Source organism: Nerophis lumbriciformis, linkage group LG21 (genome assembly GCF_033978685.3).
Source record: "Nerophis lumbriciformis linkage group LG21, RoL_Nlum_v2.1, whole genome shotgun sequence".
NCBI lineage: Eukaryota > Metazoa > Chordata > Actinopteri > Syngnathiformes > Syngnathidae > Nerophis > Nerophis lumbriciformis.
Genome location: NC_084568.2, coordinates 27,737,838 through 27,756,591, shown reverse-complemented (window position 1 = coordinate 27,756,591; position 18,754 = coordinate 27,737,838). Strand labels below are relative to the sequence as shown.

Below are 18,754 nucleotides of genomic sequence, written 5' to 3'. Positions count from 1 at the left end.
TCTGTTTTACTTACCAACTGTTCAAAAAATGTTGATAAATGCAATATGTGCCACGACATGCAAACCTGGCATGAAATATTGGGTCACTGCAATTATGAGGATGTACAAAAATTAATGGACGTGGTAAGAGTTATGGAAATCAGAGGCAGTGCAGCCAGGCCAGCACAGCTGTATGAAATATGTGCAAAGGGTAAATTCACACAGACAAGAAATAGAGAGCCAGACAGGACGACTATTCAGGTGCCATGACTGTATATTTTCTGAAATGCAAAAGTGATACGGTACACGCCACAGAGAGGTTCTTAGCAGACTCCGCCCCTTTTGGGGAAGTTAAATGTCTATGCTCGGATAATGGTACTGAATTTACGAGCAAGGAATTCAAAGCACTGTTAACCAAAAATAAGATTAAGCACAAGACATCTGCACCCTATTCGCCTCACCAAAATGGCACGGCAGAGAGAAGTTGGAGAACCCTCTATGAGATGGGCAGGTGTATGCTTTTTGACAGTAAACTACCAGACAAAATGTGGAATTATGCTGTACATGTTACAAATGTACATGTACAGCAAAACAGTAAACGGTCAAAGAAAACACCTTATGAGATGCTCACAGGCAAGAAGCCAGACATGTCCAAACTTCAGAAATTCGGATCTGTGTGCTTTGCATACACACAAGAGAAAGGTAAATTAGATCCTAGATGTGAGAAGGGTCGTTTTATCGGGTACGACAAGAACAGCCCAGCTTATCTTGTGTATTATCCAGACACAGAAAAGGTCCAAAAACACAGGCTAGTGAAATTCACAAACAAGACAGTCAATGAAAAAGAAACACAAACACATGGACCACACACTGAGTATCAGGACAGAGAGGTACACCCCAGGGTCCTTGACAATGAGGAAAATGATTATGAAAAAATGTGAAATGCGTTCAAAGTGTTCAAGATGATGTTTCTGTTTCTGAGATTGAAGGTGAACAGTCTAGCGCTGGGGGTCAGGGAAGAAAGAACACACCTAGAGTTAGGAGAAGGCCTGTGCGCCTACAGGAATTTGACATGGAAGACACAGCAGACAGGCTGGTAACTAGCGTAGACTCATGTTATAGAGTAGTTTGCGACATACCACAAAATTACCAAGATGCCATACGATCAACCAGGTCACGACAGTGGATAAGTGCAATGAATGACGAAATGCAGTCACTAAAAGAGAATGATCAAAATCCTGCTGATAACTGCCAATACACAAGGGAAAAAGAAAATGAAAAAGTGATTTTGATTGTGTGGGTTGACGATCTGATATTGCTGCTAACAATGAGGAGGTTGTGAAAAATGTCAAAGTGATGCTCACTGAGAGATTTAAAATTACCTGGGGAAATTAAACAGTTTTCTAGGGATGGATTTTAAACAGTCAGAGGACCAAGTCACAGTGTCACAACACAGGTATGTGAACAAAATCCTTTCCAGATTTGGGATGCAGTATTGTAAGGCCAGAGAGACCCCATGCGAGTCAAAACTCTAATACACAGAAAATGCTGTAAAAATGGAAGAACCAAGGATCTATCGAGAGGCAGTGGGAAGTTTGATCTATTTGGCTACTTGCACTAGACCAGATTTAAGTTATGTGGTCAGTAAACTTTCCCAGCATTTTGCTGAGCCAAGTGAGGAGCATTGGAACACTGCAAAGCACGTGTTCAGGTATCTTAAAAGGTACAACAGACTGTGGGTTATGTTTTAAAAAGGATGACACAGGTGAACTTGGTCTAATAGTCCACGCATATATGTGTCCTCTTTTTGGGATTTCAGAATATGGTCAGCCTAGATATTATCACTACTTTTCTTTTGTCGAGCACAAAGAAAATTAAATTTTAGTTAAATGCAAGTTGTGTCAATTCAAATCTGCTGAAACAGCTACAAAAGCAACATGCTTCGACGAAGCTAGTAAAGAGAGACACTTCACCTCCTAAGCAACAGCGGCTGGATTTTAACGAGGCACTGCTAGCAAGGACAACATTGATAGAGCCATTGCAGCGTATGTGCTAGAAGACATGCAGGCTATTTATACAGTGGAGTCACCCCCTTTCAGGCAGCTAATTAACATGATACCAGCGTCAAACAGCAAATGGCACAAAAACATTTTCCAAGCTCCTGGACACAGTGGACAGTGAGTACATAAACATGGAAAGCAAGCTAAAGAAGACACTCCAAACTCTGCCTTTACTCATCATTCAGCACTGAAGGTACACACACTCTGTCAATTCTCTTACTCTTTCATTCTAGACTTCTAGAGTGTTTGATTATCACATCACTCTAAATGTATAGACTATAAAGTTCACAAACATAAAGAGGGATCCTAGTGGGCCAGGCCAATCTTTCCTTATCTCTAAACTAAAACTGGGGAAATGCGTACAGTGTTCTGGGCTTCAGACATGATTTTATTTCAGAATTCCTTGAGAGAAAAAACGCCTGGTTAGGCTTTGTGTATGTAAAGTTAAAGTTAAAGTACTTCCTTGGTTTACAGCTATGTTGCTATTATGCTGTTTGTTACTTATGTATGTTATGTTGCAGCTATTTAAAATAGTTTTGTCAATTTGTTCTGGCCTGAAATAAATTGGCCCTTTGAAACATATCTTTGTCTTTGTGTGTTGTATGTAGACCACATTGCTTAGCAGAGTTCAGTGATGCAAATGCATGTCAAGTTGATCAACAGATTGTATTATTCTCCAGTGCAATAACAGTACTGAAATGAAGGCTAAAAGGGCATTAATGGGAGCTTTAAAAAAATAAGAAAAAAATAAGTAACTAAATAGTTACTTTTCACAGTAACGCATTACTTTTTGGTGTAAGTAACTGAATTAGTAACTGAGTTACTTTTGAAATATAGTAACTGTAACTATTTACTGGTTTTCAGTAGCTAACCCAACACTGCTCAAGGGTATTGATAAGTGTCAGTATGCACAAACCAAGGTTTACGATGACAACCAAGGAGCTATTGCACTAGCTAGAAATCCAGTAAACCGACAAAGGTGCAAACATATTGATATCAAATATCATTTCATGCATGAAACTGTGAATAGTGGGAGAAATTGTTTGGATTATTGTCCTACTGACAACATGATTGCTGACTTGATGACAAAACCAGCCACTAAGCTACAACTGAAGAAGTTTGCTCAGTATTTGTTTGGCACTTAGAGTGCAAGAAAAGCATATAGTGTGCCAAAATGTGTTTTTGTTGTTTTATTTTCTATCAAAAATAATGTACCACAATAAGCTAAAAGCGAGTGGGGGTGTAAAGTGTTAAGTGTGGTACAGTTGTACGCCCTTACCCATCATGTCCATTAGAGGGCGGTGTTTACCTCTGTGTTATCAGATATCAACATACCGGAACAGGAAGCATAGGTGTCAACCTATGCTTCCTGTTCCGGTGTCTTGAGTCATTTCATGTAGAGAGTGGCAGCAGTTACGTTACTGCAGATACAATAAATATACCTACAAGGCCAAAGGTAAAATGTGTCTGATGAGAGTTTGATTACATCTCCACCGCAACGCACGAAGCTCATCATACATGTACGCTCTATCGTCCCGAAAATGCAGTATTTATCATATCTGGCAGGTGTCCTACTTTGTTCAGCAGGTCTTTAATGCATCATAAAAACACCTCCGTCTCGTATTCCACTGAGTTTATATCGATCCCTCTGTTCTAAGAGAGCACAGCTTGCATGTTCAATGTACAGAATTTTATATTTTAGTAGCTTAGACACCAATGTGTTTAAATAAGTTTGGATTGGGGTTAAGGCTGAAACGACGCGTCGACGTAGTCGACGTCATCGGTTACGTAAATACGTCGACGCCGTTTTTATGCGTCGAAGCGTCGCATATTTACGTCACACTGCCGTCATGGCGGAGCGCAAAGCAGATGATGCGAGCGGTGCGAGCGAGGGGAAAAAAGCACGCCAAAAGTCGTCAAAAGTGTGGGAGTATTTCAATAAACGCAAACGGCCTAATAATGTTGTAGCGGCGAACAGCTGTCTCGTCAGCTGACGCGCGAGCTCGCAACCGTGGCTGTTTAGCAACCAGCCAAACCCCACTTAATAAAATTATATTTTATCTTAGAGCACATCCGCCTCCCTATTCACCTAGGCAACCCCAGGAAATGTATATAATTCGGCATTATTTCGGCCAGTCGGCTTATAAAATCAGAGCCGATCAGTTTACGTTCACGCGCAGGTATAACGCGGCGCGCTCCCGTCTCATCTGCTGGTGCGCGAGCCCAGTAATTAGACAGCTTTGTCAAATCAAGGAGTACAAAAGACGCCAGCGCAGAGTGGAAAAAGGTTTAGTTCATTACAGATAACCAAGAGTTGTGCCAAAAGTATGTAAGATTTAATATTTCTCTTTGTGGGTGTGGCGCACCTGTTGCGCTGGTGAGATTGGGGGGGGGGGGGGGTTGTGTGCATGTAGCGTGCTTAGTCTGGAGGCTAAATACACACAGTGTGTTATGTAACTGTTGTTTAGTGTTGATATTCTTTGCTTAGTTTGATAAATGTTGGAGCAGTTTGCTTCATCAGGAGGGTGAAGTCGCTCAACTTAAAGTGTTGGATTTAAGTGTGTTAGATCATTGGCTGCTGGTGAGGTTTCACTGCTAAATTAATAATATATTTATATTGAATATGGATTTTAAATATGTATCTAAATAGGTGGTTAATTGGTTAGGTATTTATGTATTTGCATATTGGGTTTTCTGTTGCATTTATCTATTGTGTTTCTGGGTTTAATTGTATTTTATATGTATCTTGGTGCATTTATGTTGAGACAATTTATTTAAAATCTGTTTTAACTTAAAGGGAAAAGATGTGTCCATTTTCTTGCACTTGTTTAATGGTTAAGAGTTTGATAGCCTAATTAATAATTGTAAATTATGGGATTGATAATTGATTGATTTTTTACAGCATGTTAATCTTGTGGTGTTTTATCCTTAAAGGTTTTTCACCTGCTAAAGGCTACTAAAGGCTACTAAAGACAGCCAATGACAGCTAAAGAAACTAAAGTCTAACACTGCTAAAGACTGCTAAAAAGACTAAAGAAGAAAAAAGAAGCTGTTTCTTCGTTGGAAAAACTGTTGCAAACTAAAGGAAAATAAAAGGAAAACGTAACTACGGTCTGGTCTTTTGAGTGAAATCCAGAAGCCACATTCAGCATTGGTACATCCCTTCAAGTGTGGGATAAGCACAGCGAAAAAAGCAAAACACTTGACAGTTGTTGTATGCACACTGTGTCGAGCGGAAATGGCCTATCATAGCAGCACAACGGCTATGAAGGAACATTTGAAAAGAAAACACCCGACAGCGTTCTTGCCATCACCATCAACTAGTCAATCGTCCGCGTGAGTATACGTTGTCATCATTACACAAAAACATGAATGTGTCATTTGTATCTGCGTTGTAAATTCATAAACTAAAGCACCGTTTCGCTCTGAAAGGCGCGTTTGGCGTGCCTGTTCAGTGTTTACAAAGACGCGCTCCTCTTTAACGCTAACGTTAATTAGTTGTGCAAATACCTTTTACAACATTAACAGTTACATATACTATGTACAAACGAACAATTAACTTTCACTTTAATCATACTATCATTGTTGTGTTATTAAGCAAAATAAGCAATACTTTTACTTTTGTTGAAATGTTTACACTGTTACAGAATATTTCGTTTTGCACTTTTTTGTATTGGATGTTTATCTTTATTTTTGCACATTTTAAAGCAAAATAAGCAATACTTTTACTTTAGAAATGCTTATACTATTGCAGAATATTAAGATTTGCACTGGATGTTTACTTTTATATTTGCACATTAAAAAGCAAATAAGCTACTTTTAATTGTGTTAAATGTTAAAAGATTTAAATGTTTACATTTTAGTGAATTATATTTATATAGCGCTTTTCTCTAGTGACTCAAAGCGCTTTACATAGTGAAACCCAATATCTAAGTTACATTTAAACCAGTGTGGGTGGCACTGGGAGCAGGTGGGTAAAGTGTCTTGCCCAAGGACACAACGGCAGTGACTAGGATGGCGGAAGCGGGGATCGAACCTGCAACCCTCAAGTTGCTGACACGGCCACTCTACCAACCGAGCTATACCGCCCATTGTTACAGAATATTTTGTCATGTTGTTGTCAATGTTGACTGAGTGGCCATACTTTTTTTTTTTTGTAAATAAAAGTCATGCCTTTTGAAAAAACTGGCCTACATTTATTTTTTCATCTTCATTTTAAATAAAAAAATAATCGGTAATAGGAAAAATAATCTATAGATTAATCGAAAAAAATAATCTATAGATTAACCGATTAATCGAAAAAAATAATCTATAGATTAATCGATAGAAAAATAATCGTTAGCTGCAGCCTTAATTGGGGTACATCGTTGCTTAATGGGAAAATACTAGGGGTGTAACGGTACGTGCATTTGTATTGAACTGTTTCGGTATGGGGGTTTCGGTTCGGTACGGGGGTGTACCGAACGAGTTTCTAAGCTAAAGTCTTAAAAGTTAAAGTTAAAGTACCAATGATTGTCACACACACTAGGTGTGGCGAAATTATTCTCTGCATTTGACCCATCACCCTTGATCACCCCCTGGGAGGTGAGGGGAGCAGTGGGCAGCAGCAGTGGCCGCGCCCGGGAATCATTTTGGTGATTTAACCCCCAATTCCAACCCTTGATGCTGAGTGCCAAGCAGGGAGGCAATGGGTTCCATTTTTATAGTCTTTGGTATGACTCGGCCGGGGTTTGAACTCACAACCTACCGATCTCAGGGCGGACACTCTAACCACTAGGCCACTGAGAGGGCAAGCTGCTTTGCTTCTTCTGCCTCTGTCTCAGCACCCAGCATTGTCCCACCCACACAACCATCTGATTGGGTACATTAAGAGCGGTAACAGCCAATCAGCAGTGCGTATTCAGAACGCATGGAGTCAATGCTCTGTACCGAGGATGTCGTTGTGGCTTGTGCAGCCCTTTGAGACACTTGTGATTCAGGGCTATATAAATAAACATTGATTGATTGATTGATTGATTGAATGTTTCAGCGTCGAGCAGATAGGTGAGCATAAGGGAGCAGACTCTCCCCAAATGATGATAAACACCTCCCAGTCAACTACTAGTAACATCACTATGAGCCCGTTGACGTTCTACAAACTTAAACTGCAGCTCAGTTTGCTCGCAGTCCTGGCTTGAGGTGAAGGCTAATTAGCTTTTAGCGTAACGTTAGCTCATTTTGCGTTGTGTGTATGTGTGTGTGTATGCATGTGCGTGTGTGTGTGGCAGGGTCCCTGCTATCACATGTTGATAAAAATATAACATTTACATAATAAAAATCAACTACAGGCTTCCCAAATGCTGTTATAAATTAAGCATGATGAGTTGACTTGAAACTGTTTAATGTTGCACTTTTTATATGTAGAAGAATAGTTTTGTCATTTTATTTAATCTGAGCAACAACTTGAGGCAGTTTAATGTTGATTAACGTGGGCAGAATTATTATAGTGTTCACAATGTTAAAAGGATAAAGCCATTGTTTACAAATTTGGTAAATAAATAAACAAAAAAATTATATTTTGTTGTTTTCTTACTGTACCAAAAATGAACCGAACACGTACCTCTAAACCGAGGTACGTACCGAACCGAAATTTTTGTGTACCGTTACACCCCTAGAAAATACGTTAATGTCTCTTGTTTTCATGTTAGCATTTAAGCTAACAACCTGGCGCCGAAATAAATCTCTAAAAAGTGGATGAAATTTCAGGAAGTTTTGGGAAAAGAAACATTGTCAGCAGACCATGCAGGGGCAAGCTATATTAACCCTCTGTGCATCTGCTCAGATATGCAACAATACCATGATAATAATGATAACCGTGACAATTTTGGTCATTAGAACTGTGATTTGAAATATTTATATCGTTACATTTTACACACAACATTCATTGAGCATCACCCGTTCTGTTAAATAGGAAGTGAACCTAATGTAAACGTTATATGGGTGCGAATGAACTATCAGTAAAATACCATAAGCATACTCAAATGATAATGTATCATGTATGCAGGTCGCCAAATAAAAGTGTTTTACTTGACTTGATTCTCCATTCAGCTCCCTAAAGTAAGCGGTCTAACATGCTGTCGGAGCATGTAAACATAGCTCACTGAACGCAGCGATGGCTCGCCAGTGTTCGCTGGTAAAACCGCTACTACAACCACTCGACTTTGTTGCCTTAAACCATCTACATGGTAGCTTTAAACCCGCCCGTCCCCGCCTTAAAGTGGCGTCCGGGTAACGGGAATGCACCTTAGCGAAAAAAGAGCAGACATAAACAGCCAGCTACCTAGCGTTAGCATTAGCATGTGTCAAGCGTTCGCCCCGTACAACTTTCACGGACCGCTTACCTCCGAAATACCGCGAAGCCGTGTGGAATGTGAAGAGCAGTATAACGAGCACCAAAGATACCAGCTTGGCGTTTTTAATGGTAAAATGTTGGTTTATTTCTCGCTTGCCCAGGCTGTAGGCCAGGACCGCCATCTTTGCTCCTCCATGACAACAAGCAGCTGTGAGCTCGCCACTAACTCACTCCCCCGCCCCTACACAAACTCTTCTTCTTCTTTACGGTTTTACGGCAGCTGACTCCATATGTGTTGCATTACTGCTACTTTCAGTTCTATTTTATAACTACATTACAGTCTATCATTGAGTACAGTATTATTAAAAAACTCCCATATTATTTTCCTTCTATTTTCAGTGTACGCAAGATTTCCCATCCACAGGTCCCAGTACCCTCAGTTTTGCCGTCATAGTCATATCTGTCTTTCTATATTATACTTAATACATTCCATAAAACATGTTCTACTGTTTCTAATAATCTACATTGTTCACACATTCATGTGGGGTGTTTCCCAATTCAAAACAATTGATAATTTAAATAGCTATGCCCAATCCTAATTCTGCTACTTGATGTCCTAACAATCCCTCTCCATCTTGGAACCCTTAAAAATCACGTTATATTTTATAAATTATGTTTTGTCTTAAAAGTTTATGAGCTAATTTTCTATTTTGAAAGAACACTTCTGTTTACTTGTGTCTTGAATAGAAGGCAATCAACTAACTGTTCCTATTTTACAATTATAATTATTTGAGAGTAGTGAAACAATTTAAACATTATTTTTTAACCCCATACAATTAGCTATAAAACTAATGGAACATTTTAAATACTATTTGTATTTGACTACTAATAGTCACAGAACTTGTAGTGACGACTATGACTGGTTTAATATGGATTAGCAATCACTTCAGGGTGTCTGTCGGGTCAGGACAGCAATTATTCGTTCAGGTGAGTGCAGGAGAACTAATATATTGTCCCAGTCCAGATTTGCAGTTTCAATTGTATATTGAAGATATGCATGAGTTGTTCGTTTGTGTGTGTGTGGTTTCCTATACAAAACAAATACAATCATTATAAATCAACTAAAGTGACCACAATGCAATACAATATAGGCACAAGCTTGCAACAGGGCTGTTAAATATACATCACTTAGCTGTGTACACACAGTTTACATAAATGTACAGAATTTGAACATCCCAGCCCTGAGTAATGTAATGGTTAATATGTAAATAGCATCACAACAATAATTCTAAATTGTAAATTGGGGCCAACAAACATGTCCCAATGCTATAAATAGGCCCCAATCAGGGTATGATATTCAGCTAGCAGTTAGCTTGTGAACCTGATGCCAAACAGCCATTCGACTACAATAAAACTGACAAAATGAGTTACAATACAGTTTTAAGCACACAACAAGTGATATTAAAGTGTCTATAAAGTGACTCACTTTGTATTGACGCACACTAGTGATGGGTCCGGCAACACCGATGCATCGGCGCATGCGTCGAGTTCATAGAGCGAAACCCTGTGTCGGTGCGCGTATCGCTTTTAGAAAGTCACGTGACCGAACACGAGCTGTTTTGGTCACGTGACCGATCATGAGCTGTTCCGGTCACGTGACCGATACGCGAACTGTGTCACACTGACACCTGCGCGCCAAACTGTGTTTATAAGGAAGCGCATCTGTCAACGAGATGCTGCTGCCAACAGAATCCCCGCACTTCTGTCGTTGGTCAGTTCTAATTTATCGTCGTCGGAGATCATGGAGCAGCCTACTCATGGAAAAAGAAAGAGTTCCGCCGTGTGGGAATATTTTGATCATATATCGGAAACAAAGGTATTTGTGTTCATTTCCTTGTCGTTTCATCCTCTTCTCTTAAAGTTTCCACTTGATCTTTTAGAATTAGAAATCTCTTCAAAATGATTCTTAGTTTACTATTCATATTTTCTGCAGGTTAAATGTCGCATTTGTACGACAGAATTGTCGTACGTCAACAAATCCACCTCCTCAATGCTGAGGCATTATAGGGCCAGGCATGAACATGAAGTTCCAGAGACACCCAGGATAAACTCAGGTATACAGCCATTCTACAATTACTCAGTTTCTTTTTTGAGAATTAATTCCCTTCTTCTTTACCTCAATTTTAACCATCAAGCTACCAGGAAGCAGATGCTGGATGAGGCTCTGCTGAACTTCATTGTGACGGACTGCCAGCCCCTCAGCATTGTGGAGAGTGAAGGGTTCAGGGAACTGGTGCAGGTCCTTGAGCCATCATATGTTTTGCCTACCAGAAAGGTTTGTGTGGAAATTATCTAAAGTTGTAGTTGATACATCCAATTTATTTCATATTTAAATTGAATACGTTGAGTTGCTTTTGGTTTGACTTGATGTTATTTTCAGACCATCAAAAAAATACTGGTGAAAAAATATGAGGAGGAACGGGAACGAGTGAAATTGGAAGTACAGCAAGCTGTGGCAGTGAGTATAACAGCTGACATGTGGACATCTGTAAACATGGAGGCTTACTTGGCTCTTACCTGTCACTACATAAATGATAATTTGCAGTTGTGTACATCTGTGTTGGGTGTGCAATACTTTCCACAAAGTCACACTGCTGACAATTTGGCCCAGGTCAAAAGGGGCATGATGGCGGACTGGGCCATAACTAATAAAGTAAAGTGTTTTGTGACCGACGCAGCACCAAACATGATTGCATCCACTAGACAGCTCCAAATTCGACACTCAATTTGCATTGCACATAGTCTTAATTTATTAGTTAGAAAATCATGTGACCAGATCCCCACACTTGCATCCATCAGACACAAAGCTAGGCACATTGTCACATACTTCAGATCGAGCACTACAGCTAAGGAGAAGCTTGCTCAAGTGCAGCAACAGATGGGACGGCCAACCCTGAAACTCATCAATGAGGTGGCAACACGCTGGAACAGCACATATGAAATGCTGTCAAGGCTACATGATGAGAAGGAGTCAGTGTGGGTATCTCTGGCCTCTCTAAAAACAGATTTGACTCCACTTACAGCTGATGAGTTTGACATCATAGGAGAAACACTTATTGTGCTTGCTCCTTTCCATCAAGCCACAGTGGAGTTGTCTGAGGAGAGGCGAGTGTCAGGGTCAAAGGTCATCCCGATGATGAAAATGCTCTACGCTGCACTAGAGCATAGTGCTTCAACCTTGCAAACACAGGCAGCCAAACACCTCCATGAAAATTTGAAGCGTCGAGTCACAGACACTGCTTCCAATATGGAGTCATTAAGTGTGTTGACCCTAGCAACACTTCTTGACCCCAGATTTAAATCACTCGGGTTCCGCAATTCTTTTAAATTGAATGACGCCATCATTCGGCTACGTTCCGAATGTGCGTCTGTCATCGGACGCACAAATGAGCCCCTGCCAGGACCATCTGCAGAACAGCTGTCTGCACCCACTTCAGGCATTTATTCAGCATTATTTGTTTGTTGTTGTTTGAAATCATGTAATAAAATGCATATTTTTTGTTTTTAAGATAACCTTTGGAAACATCTGGATATGGAAGTGGGAAGGCAGACAAAAAACTCTACTGCAGATGCCATACAAGAGGTCCAACGTTACCTGGCAGAGGGAAATGTAGCTAGGTCCCAGGACCCATTGAAATACTGGGACCAACAGAAGACCACCTTCCCAAACCTCTTCCAACTATCACTTCATTTCCTCTGCACTCCCGCCTCCTCTGTGCCCTGTGAGCGGGTATTTTCTACAGCCGGAGAAATAATAACCAAGAAGAGAAATAGGCTAAAATTTAATACATTGGAAAAACTGGTTTTTTTGAATAAAAATATGTAAAAAAAACCAACAAAATCCCAGTCCACAAGCATCATCATTCACAACACGTTCTCTTAGATTTCCATGTTATGATACATGTTCACATTATTTATTGACTGTATCTAAAAAAGATACAAATATATTTTTATTTAAATGAAGATAAGAAATAATCCTAAATTAAATACAATGACTTGATTTATATTATTGTATATGCTAGGTCATGTGGTGCTGAATTTCCCCCAGGGATCAATAAAGTACTTTCTATTCTATCCTATTCTATAAAATCAGTGTCTGTTGAGTCGGTCCATAGGTTGCCTGTAGGGATTTTTAATGTCCAGCAGATGTCAGTATTTAGTGACACAGTATCGACACAGTATCAATACAGTTTTGCAATGTGTCGAAACGCTTCATGAGGCCTCATTAACCCATCACTAACGCACACTGCCAATTAAACAATTAACATCGAAGTTCACGTAACTTTCAGAGCTTGCTGATGTAATGATGCGTTCAACGCCCCCTCCAATGTCGTAAAAGTGATCTACACTCAAGCAACCCTTCTTCTTCTTCTTCTTTTTTGTTTTTATGGCGGTTGGCAAGCAACCTTGTAGTGTGCATTACCGCCACCTACTGTAATGGAGTGTGGATCGAGGTGGATCCCTACTCTATATTCTTTTATTTAACCCAGTATTTTTTAAATATGTGTATATTGCTATATAACCTATGTGTTCTGAGTGCATTCCTAATATATCTTCCACTGCTAACCTAATATTCTCTTTCGCTAACTTACTTTCCAGTATTTCCCTTTCTCTATTATATTTCCTACAATGTATTAAAACATGTCCTACACTTTCTAGCTGTTGGCAAGAATCACACAGTCCTGTAGTATGTTTCCCTATCAATTTTAATGAACTATTTAGATATGTATGTCCTAATCTCATTCTAGTAATAATGTCTTCTTCCTTCCTATTTCTATTGCCTCCTCTCATTACACCTACTCTCCTCTGGACTTTGTAATACTCTCTACCTTTTGTTTCCTTATTCCAATTATCCTGCCACTTTTTATTGTGTTCCATCTTAATTATGTTCTTCACTTCCTCTTTACTGTGCTTAATCTCCATGTTTACTTCTGTTTTAGTGGTTGCTTGTTTTGCGTACTTATCCGCTAATTCGTTCCCCTCAACTCCTACATGAGCAGGAACCCAAAGAAATGTTACCACACCTCCCGCTTTATTTATTCTGTAATTTGCCTGAACTATTTCATAATCTAAATCTTGTAATGTTTCTGATGCTATGATTTTTAATCTCATCAATGCACTGCTGGAGTCCGAGCACACGACTGCTTTTCTTGCTTTATTTTCTTCTATCCAATGAATTGCCATATAAATTACTACCAATTCTCCCGTAAAAACAGATAACTTATCACTAATTCTTTTATTTAATACTATGTTTCCTTGTGGGATAACAGCTGCTGCTCCTACCTTATTATTTATAGTTTTTGATGCATCTGTGTACACCATGATGTTGTCTAAAAACGTTTCCTCAATCCATTGTTCTATCTGGTAACTATTTAAATTTCTATTCTTTAGTAATTGCATGTTTACATTTGGGTTTTCATACATCCACGGTGGTATTGCAGGGATTGGTACTGTAGGGCTAACTTTAATATTATCAATTTGAGCTTTATTACATATGTCTCCTATTATCCACCCGAAACTATTAATTTTTTTCTTCTCTTTTTCTTGGCAGTTTAATAACACTTGATGGGTTGGATGTCCTTGCTTGGACCCTTTTAAGTTTGCCCAATTAACTGCTGACAATTGATCTCTCCTCATATCTAAAGGTTTTTCATTCATCTCTACTTGTAATGCTGCAACTGGGGTTGATTTTGTAGCTCCACAACATAACCTTAAAGCCTGTGATTGGATCTTGTCTATTTTCCCAAGTAATGTTTTTGAAGCAGATTGATAAATAATGCATCCATAATCAATAACAGACCGAATTAAAGTCATATATATTGCTTTCAATGTCTGCCTATCAGCCCCCCAATCTTTACCCCTCAAAGCCCTCATTATATTTAACACCTTTTTACTTTTCTCCACTATTTTGCTGATGTGGGTTGACCAGTTAATATTTTAATCAAACCATATACCCAAATATTTAAATACTTGTACCTCTTCTATATTTTCTCCATAGAGTTTAATTTGGAGCTTGTTTTGTACTTTCCTCTTTGTAAAATTTATGACTTTTGTCTTTCCAACAGAGAATCTTAAACCCCAAGCCGTTCCCCATTCTTGAACATTATTTACCGCTTTTTGAATCTTCTTTTCTATATGATTAGTATTTCACCTCTCTTCCACATCACACCATCATCAGCAAACAGTGCCACATCCACTAACCCTTCTACTTCACTAAAAACTTCATTTATCATTATTGAAAATAATACTGGACTTATTATACTTCCTTGCGGGGTCCCATTTTCCACTTCATATACTCTGCTGTATTCATTCTCTATTTTTACTAATATTTTTCTACTTGTTAAGAAGTCTTTTATCCATCTATACATTTTCCCTCTAATCCCAATTTTATTTAGTTTTATCAGCAACCCCTGTTTCCACAACATATCATAAGCTTTCTCTATATCAAAAAATACTGCAATTATACTTTATTTATTTATTTGTCCCTTTCTAATTTCCTCTTCCAGCTGCACTGCTGGGTCGTTTGTGTTTCTTGCTTTGCGAAATCCACTTTGGTAGTTTTTTATTATTTCTTTTGACTCTAAATAATATACTATCCATCCATCCATCCATCTTCTTCCGCTTATCCGAGGTCGGGTCGCGGGGGCAGCAGCTTAAGCAGGGAAGCCCATGCAGACTTCCCTCTCCCCAGCCACTTCGTCCAGCTCTTCCTGTGGGACCCCGAGGCGTTCCCAGGCCAGCCAGGAGACATAGTCTTCCCAACGTGTCCTGGGTCTTCCCCGCGGCCTCCTACCGGTGGGACGTGCCCTAAACACCTCCCTAGGGAGGCGTTCGGGTGGCATCCTGACCAGATGCCCGAACCACCTCATCTGGCTCCTCTCGATGTGGAGGAGCAGCGGCTTTACTTTGAGCTGCTCCCGGATGGCAGAGCTTCTCACCCTATCTCTAAGGGAGAGCCCCGCCACCCGGCGGAGGAAACTCATTTCGGCCGCTTGTACCCGGGATCTTGTCCTTTCGGTCATAACCCAAAGCTCATGACCATAGGTGAGGATGGGAACGTAGATCGACCGGTAAATTGAGAGCTTTGCCTTCCGGCTCAGCTCCTTCTTCACCACAACGGATCGATACAGCGTCCGCATTACTGAAGACGCCGCACCGATCCGCCTGTCGATCTCACGATCCACTCTTCCCCCACTCGTGAACAAGACTCCGAGGTACTTGAACTCCTCCACTTGGGGCAAGATCTCCTCCCCAACCCGGAGATGGCACTCCACCCTTTTCCGGGCGAGAACCATGGACTCGGACTTGGAGGTGCTGATTCTCATCCCAGTCGCTTCACACTCAGCTGCGAACCGATCCAGTGAGAGCTGAAGATCCTGGCCAGATGAAGCCATCAGGACCACATCATCTGCAAAAAGCAGAGACCTAATCCTGCAGCCACCAAACCAGATCCCCTCAACGCCTTGACTGCGCCTAGAAATTCTGTCCATAAACGTTATGAACAGAATCGGTGACAAAGGGCAGCCTTGGCGGAGTCCAACCCTCACTGGAAACGTGTCCGACTTACTACCGGCAATGCGGACCAAGCTCTGGCACTGATCATACAGGGAGCGGACTGCCACAATCAGACAGTCCGATACCCCGTACTCTCTGAGCACTCCCCACAGGACTTCCCGAGGGACACGGTCGAATGCCTTCTCCAAGTCCACAAAACACATGTAGACTGGTTGGGCAAACTCCCATGCACCCTCAAGGACCCTGCCGAGAGTATAGAGCTGGTCCACAGTTCCACGACCAGGACGAAAACCACACTGTTCCTCCTGAATCCGAGGTTCGACTATCCGGCGTAGCCTCCTCTCCAGTACACCTGAATAGACCTTACCGGGAAGGCTGAGGAGTGTGATCCCACGATAGTTAGAACACACCCTCCGGTTCCCCTTCTTAAAGAGAGGAACCACCACCCCGGTCTGCCAATCCAGAGGTACCGCCCCCGATGTCCACGCGATGCTGCAGAGTCTTGTCAACCAAGACAGCCCCACAGCATCCAGAGCCTTAAGGAACTCCGGGCGGATCTCATCTACCCCCGGGGCCTTGCCACCGAGGAGCTTTTTAACTACCTCAGCAACCTCAGCCCCAGAAATAGGAGAGCCCACCACAGACTCCCCAGGCACTGCTTCCTCATAGGAAGACGTGTTGGTGGGATTGAGGAGGTCTTCGAAGTATTCCCTCCACCGATCCACAACATCCGCAGTCGAGGTCAGCAGAACACCATCCTCACCATACACGGTGTTGATAGTGCACTGCTTCCCCTTCCTGAGGCGGCGGATGGTGGACCAGAATTGCTTCGAAGCCGTCCGGAAGTCGTTTTCCATGGCCTCACCGAACTCCTCCCATGTCCGAGTTTTTGCCTCTGCGACCGCTGAAGCCGCACACCGCTTGGCCTGTCGGTACTCATCCGCTGCCTCAGGAGTCCTATGAGCCAAAAGAACCCGATAGGACTCCTTCTTCAGCTTGACGGCATCCCTCACCGCCGGTGTCCACCAACGGGTTCTAGGATTACCGCCACGACAAGCACCAACTACCTTGCGGCCACAGCTCCAATCAGCCGCCTCGACAATAGAGGCGCGGAACATGGTCCATTCGGACTCAATGTCCAGCACCTCCCTCGTGACATGTTCAAAGTTCTTCCGGAGGTGGGAATTGAAACTCTCTCTGACAGGAGACTCTGCCAGACGTTCCCAGCAAACCCTCACAATGCGTTTGGGCCTGCCAGGTCTGTCCGGCATCCTCCCCCACCATCGCAGCCAACTCACCACCAGGTGGTGATCGGTAGAAAGCTCCGCCCCTCTCTTCACCCGAGTGTCCAAAACATGAGGCCGCAAATCCGATGACACAACTACAAAGTCGATCATGGAACTGCGGCCTAGGGTGTCCTGGTGCCAAGTGCACATATGGACACCCTTATGTTTGAACATGGTGTTTGTTATTGACAATCTGTGACAAGCACAAAAGTCCAATAACAAAACACCACTCGGATTCAGATCCGGGCGGCCATTCTTCCCAATCACGCCTCTCCAGGTTTCACTGTCGCTGCCAACATGAGCATTGAAGTCTCCCAGTAGAACGAGGGAATCACCCGGGGGCGCACTCTCAAGTACTCCCTCGAGTGAATCCAAAAAGGCTGGGTACTCTGATCTGCGGTTTGGCGCATAAGCGCAAACCACAGTCAGGACCCGTCCCCCCACCCGAAGGCGGAGGGAAGCTACCCTCTCGTCCACCGGGTTGAACTCCAATGTGCAGGCTCTGAGCCGGGGGGAAACAAAAATTGCTACCCCAGCCCGTCGCCTCTCACTGCCGGCAACGCCAGAGTGGAAGAGAGTCCAGCCCCTCTCGAGAGAACTGGTTCCAGAGCCCTTGCTGTGCGTCGAAGTGAATCCGACTATATCTAGCCGGAACTTCTCCACCTCGCGCACTAGCTCAGGCTCCTTCCCCCCCAGCGAGGTGACGTTCCACGTCCCAAGAGCTAGCTTCTGTAGCCGAGGATCGGACCGCCAAGTGCCCTGCCTTCGGCTTCCGCCCAGCTCACATCGCACCCGACCTCTATGACCCCTGCTATGGGTGGTGAGCCCATTGGAGGGGGGATCCACGTTGCCTCTTCGGGCTGTGCCCGGCCGGCCCCCATGGGGGCAGGCCCGGCCACCAGGCGCTCGCCATCGTGCCCCACCTCCGGGCCTGGCTCCAGAGGGGGGCCCCGGTGACCCGCGTCCGGGCGAGGGAAATCTGGGTTCCTTGTCAGTGTTCCTCATAGAGATCTTCGAGCTGCTCTTTGTCTGATCCCTCACCTAGGACCAGTTTGCCTTGGGAGACCCTACCAGGGGGCATAAATCCCCCGGACAACATAGCTCCTAGGATCATTGGGACACGCAAACTCCTCTACCACGTTAAGGTGGCAGCTCAGAGAGGAGAATATCTATAATAATATACTAGTCTTTCATTAATCATTTTTTCCATTACTTTGCCCAAATTTGAGGTCAATGCTATCGGCCTATAATTACCTGCCTCTTCCGGATCTTTCCCTGGTTTGCATATTGGAATTATTACAGCTTCTTTCCACTCCGCTGGTAATTTTCCTTCTTCATATATCCTATTATATAATTCCAAGACCACTTCTTTGCCAATACTACTTAAATTCTTGATCATCTGATAACTCACCTGGTCTTTTCCTGGTGTTGTATTTTTAACCTTTTTTAATATTCGAACCATTTCATTCAAAGAAAATTTGATATCTATAGTGTTGGTTACCCTATTATCGTTGTCTTCCATC

The 18,754-nt window shown here is 42.3% G+C and overlaps 2 protein-coding genes across 3 annotated transcripts in view; one reads left to right on the top strand and one right to left on the bottom strand.

Annotated features, from left to right (window-relative positions):
- Positions 1 to 8,624, bottom strand: part of casd1 (CAS1 domain containing 1) — a 77,448-nt gene extending 68,824 nt beyond the window's left edge. Inside the window, exon 1 of the mRNA XM_061982520.2 lies at positions 8,420 to 8,624. Coding sequence (XP_061838504.2) covers positions 8,420 to 8,552 — 133 coding nt within the window. The 5' untranslated portion in view covers positions 8,553 to 8,624. The remainder of the gene's footprint in view (positions 1 to 8,419) is intronic.
- Positions 8,625 to 9,954: 1,330 nt separating this feature from the next.
- Positions 9,955 to 12,227, top strand: LOC140679693 (E3 SUMO-protein ligase ZBED1-like). 2 transcript variants are annotated; one of them, XM_072915644.1, is made up of 5 exons: positions 9,961 to 10,246; positions 10,364 to 10,484; positions 10,566 to 10,705; positions 10,811 to 10,888; positions 11,940 to 12,227. In XM_072915644.1, exons 1-5 carry the CDS (start codon positions 10,172 to 10,174, stop codon positions 12,042 to 12,044), a joined length of 519 nt encoding a protein of 172 aa, XP_072771745.1. In that variant the 5' UTR covers positions 9,961 to 10,171; the 3' UTR covers positions 12,045 to 12,227. The 2 variants fall into 2 exon arrangements, with proteins under 2 accessions (XP_072771744.1, XP_072771745.1); XM_072915643.1 differs by having other exon boundaries at positions 9,955 to 10,246; positions 10,811 to 12,227.
- Positions 12,228 to 18,754: the final 6,527 nt, after the last annotated feature.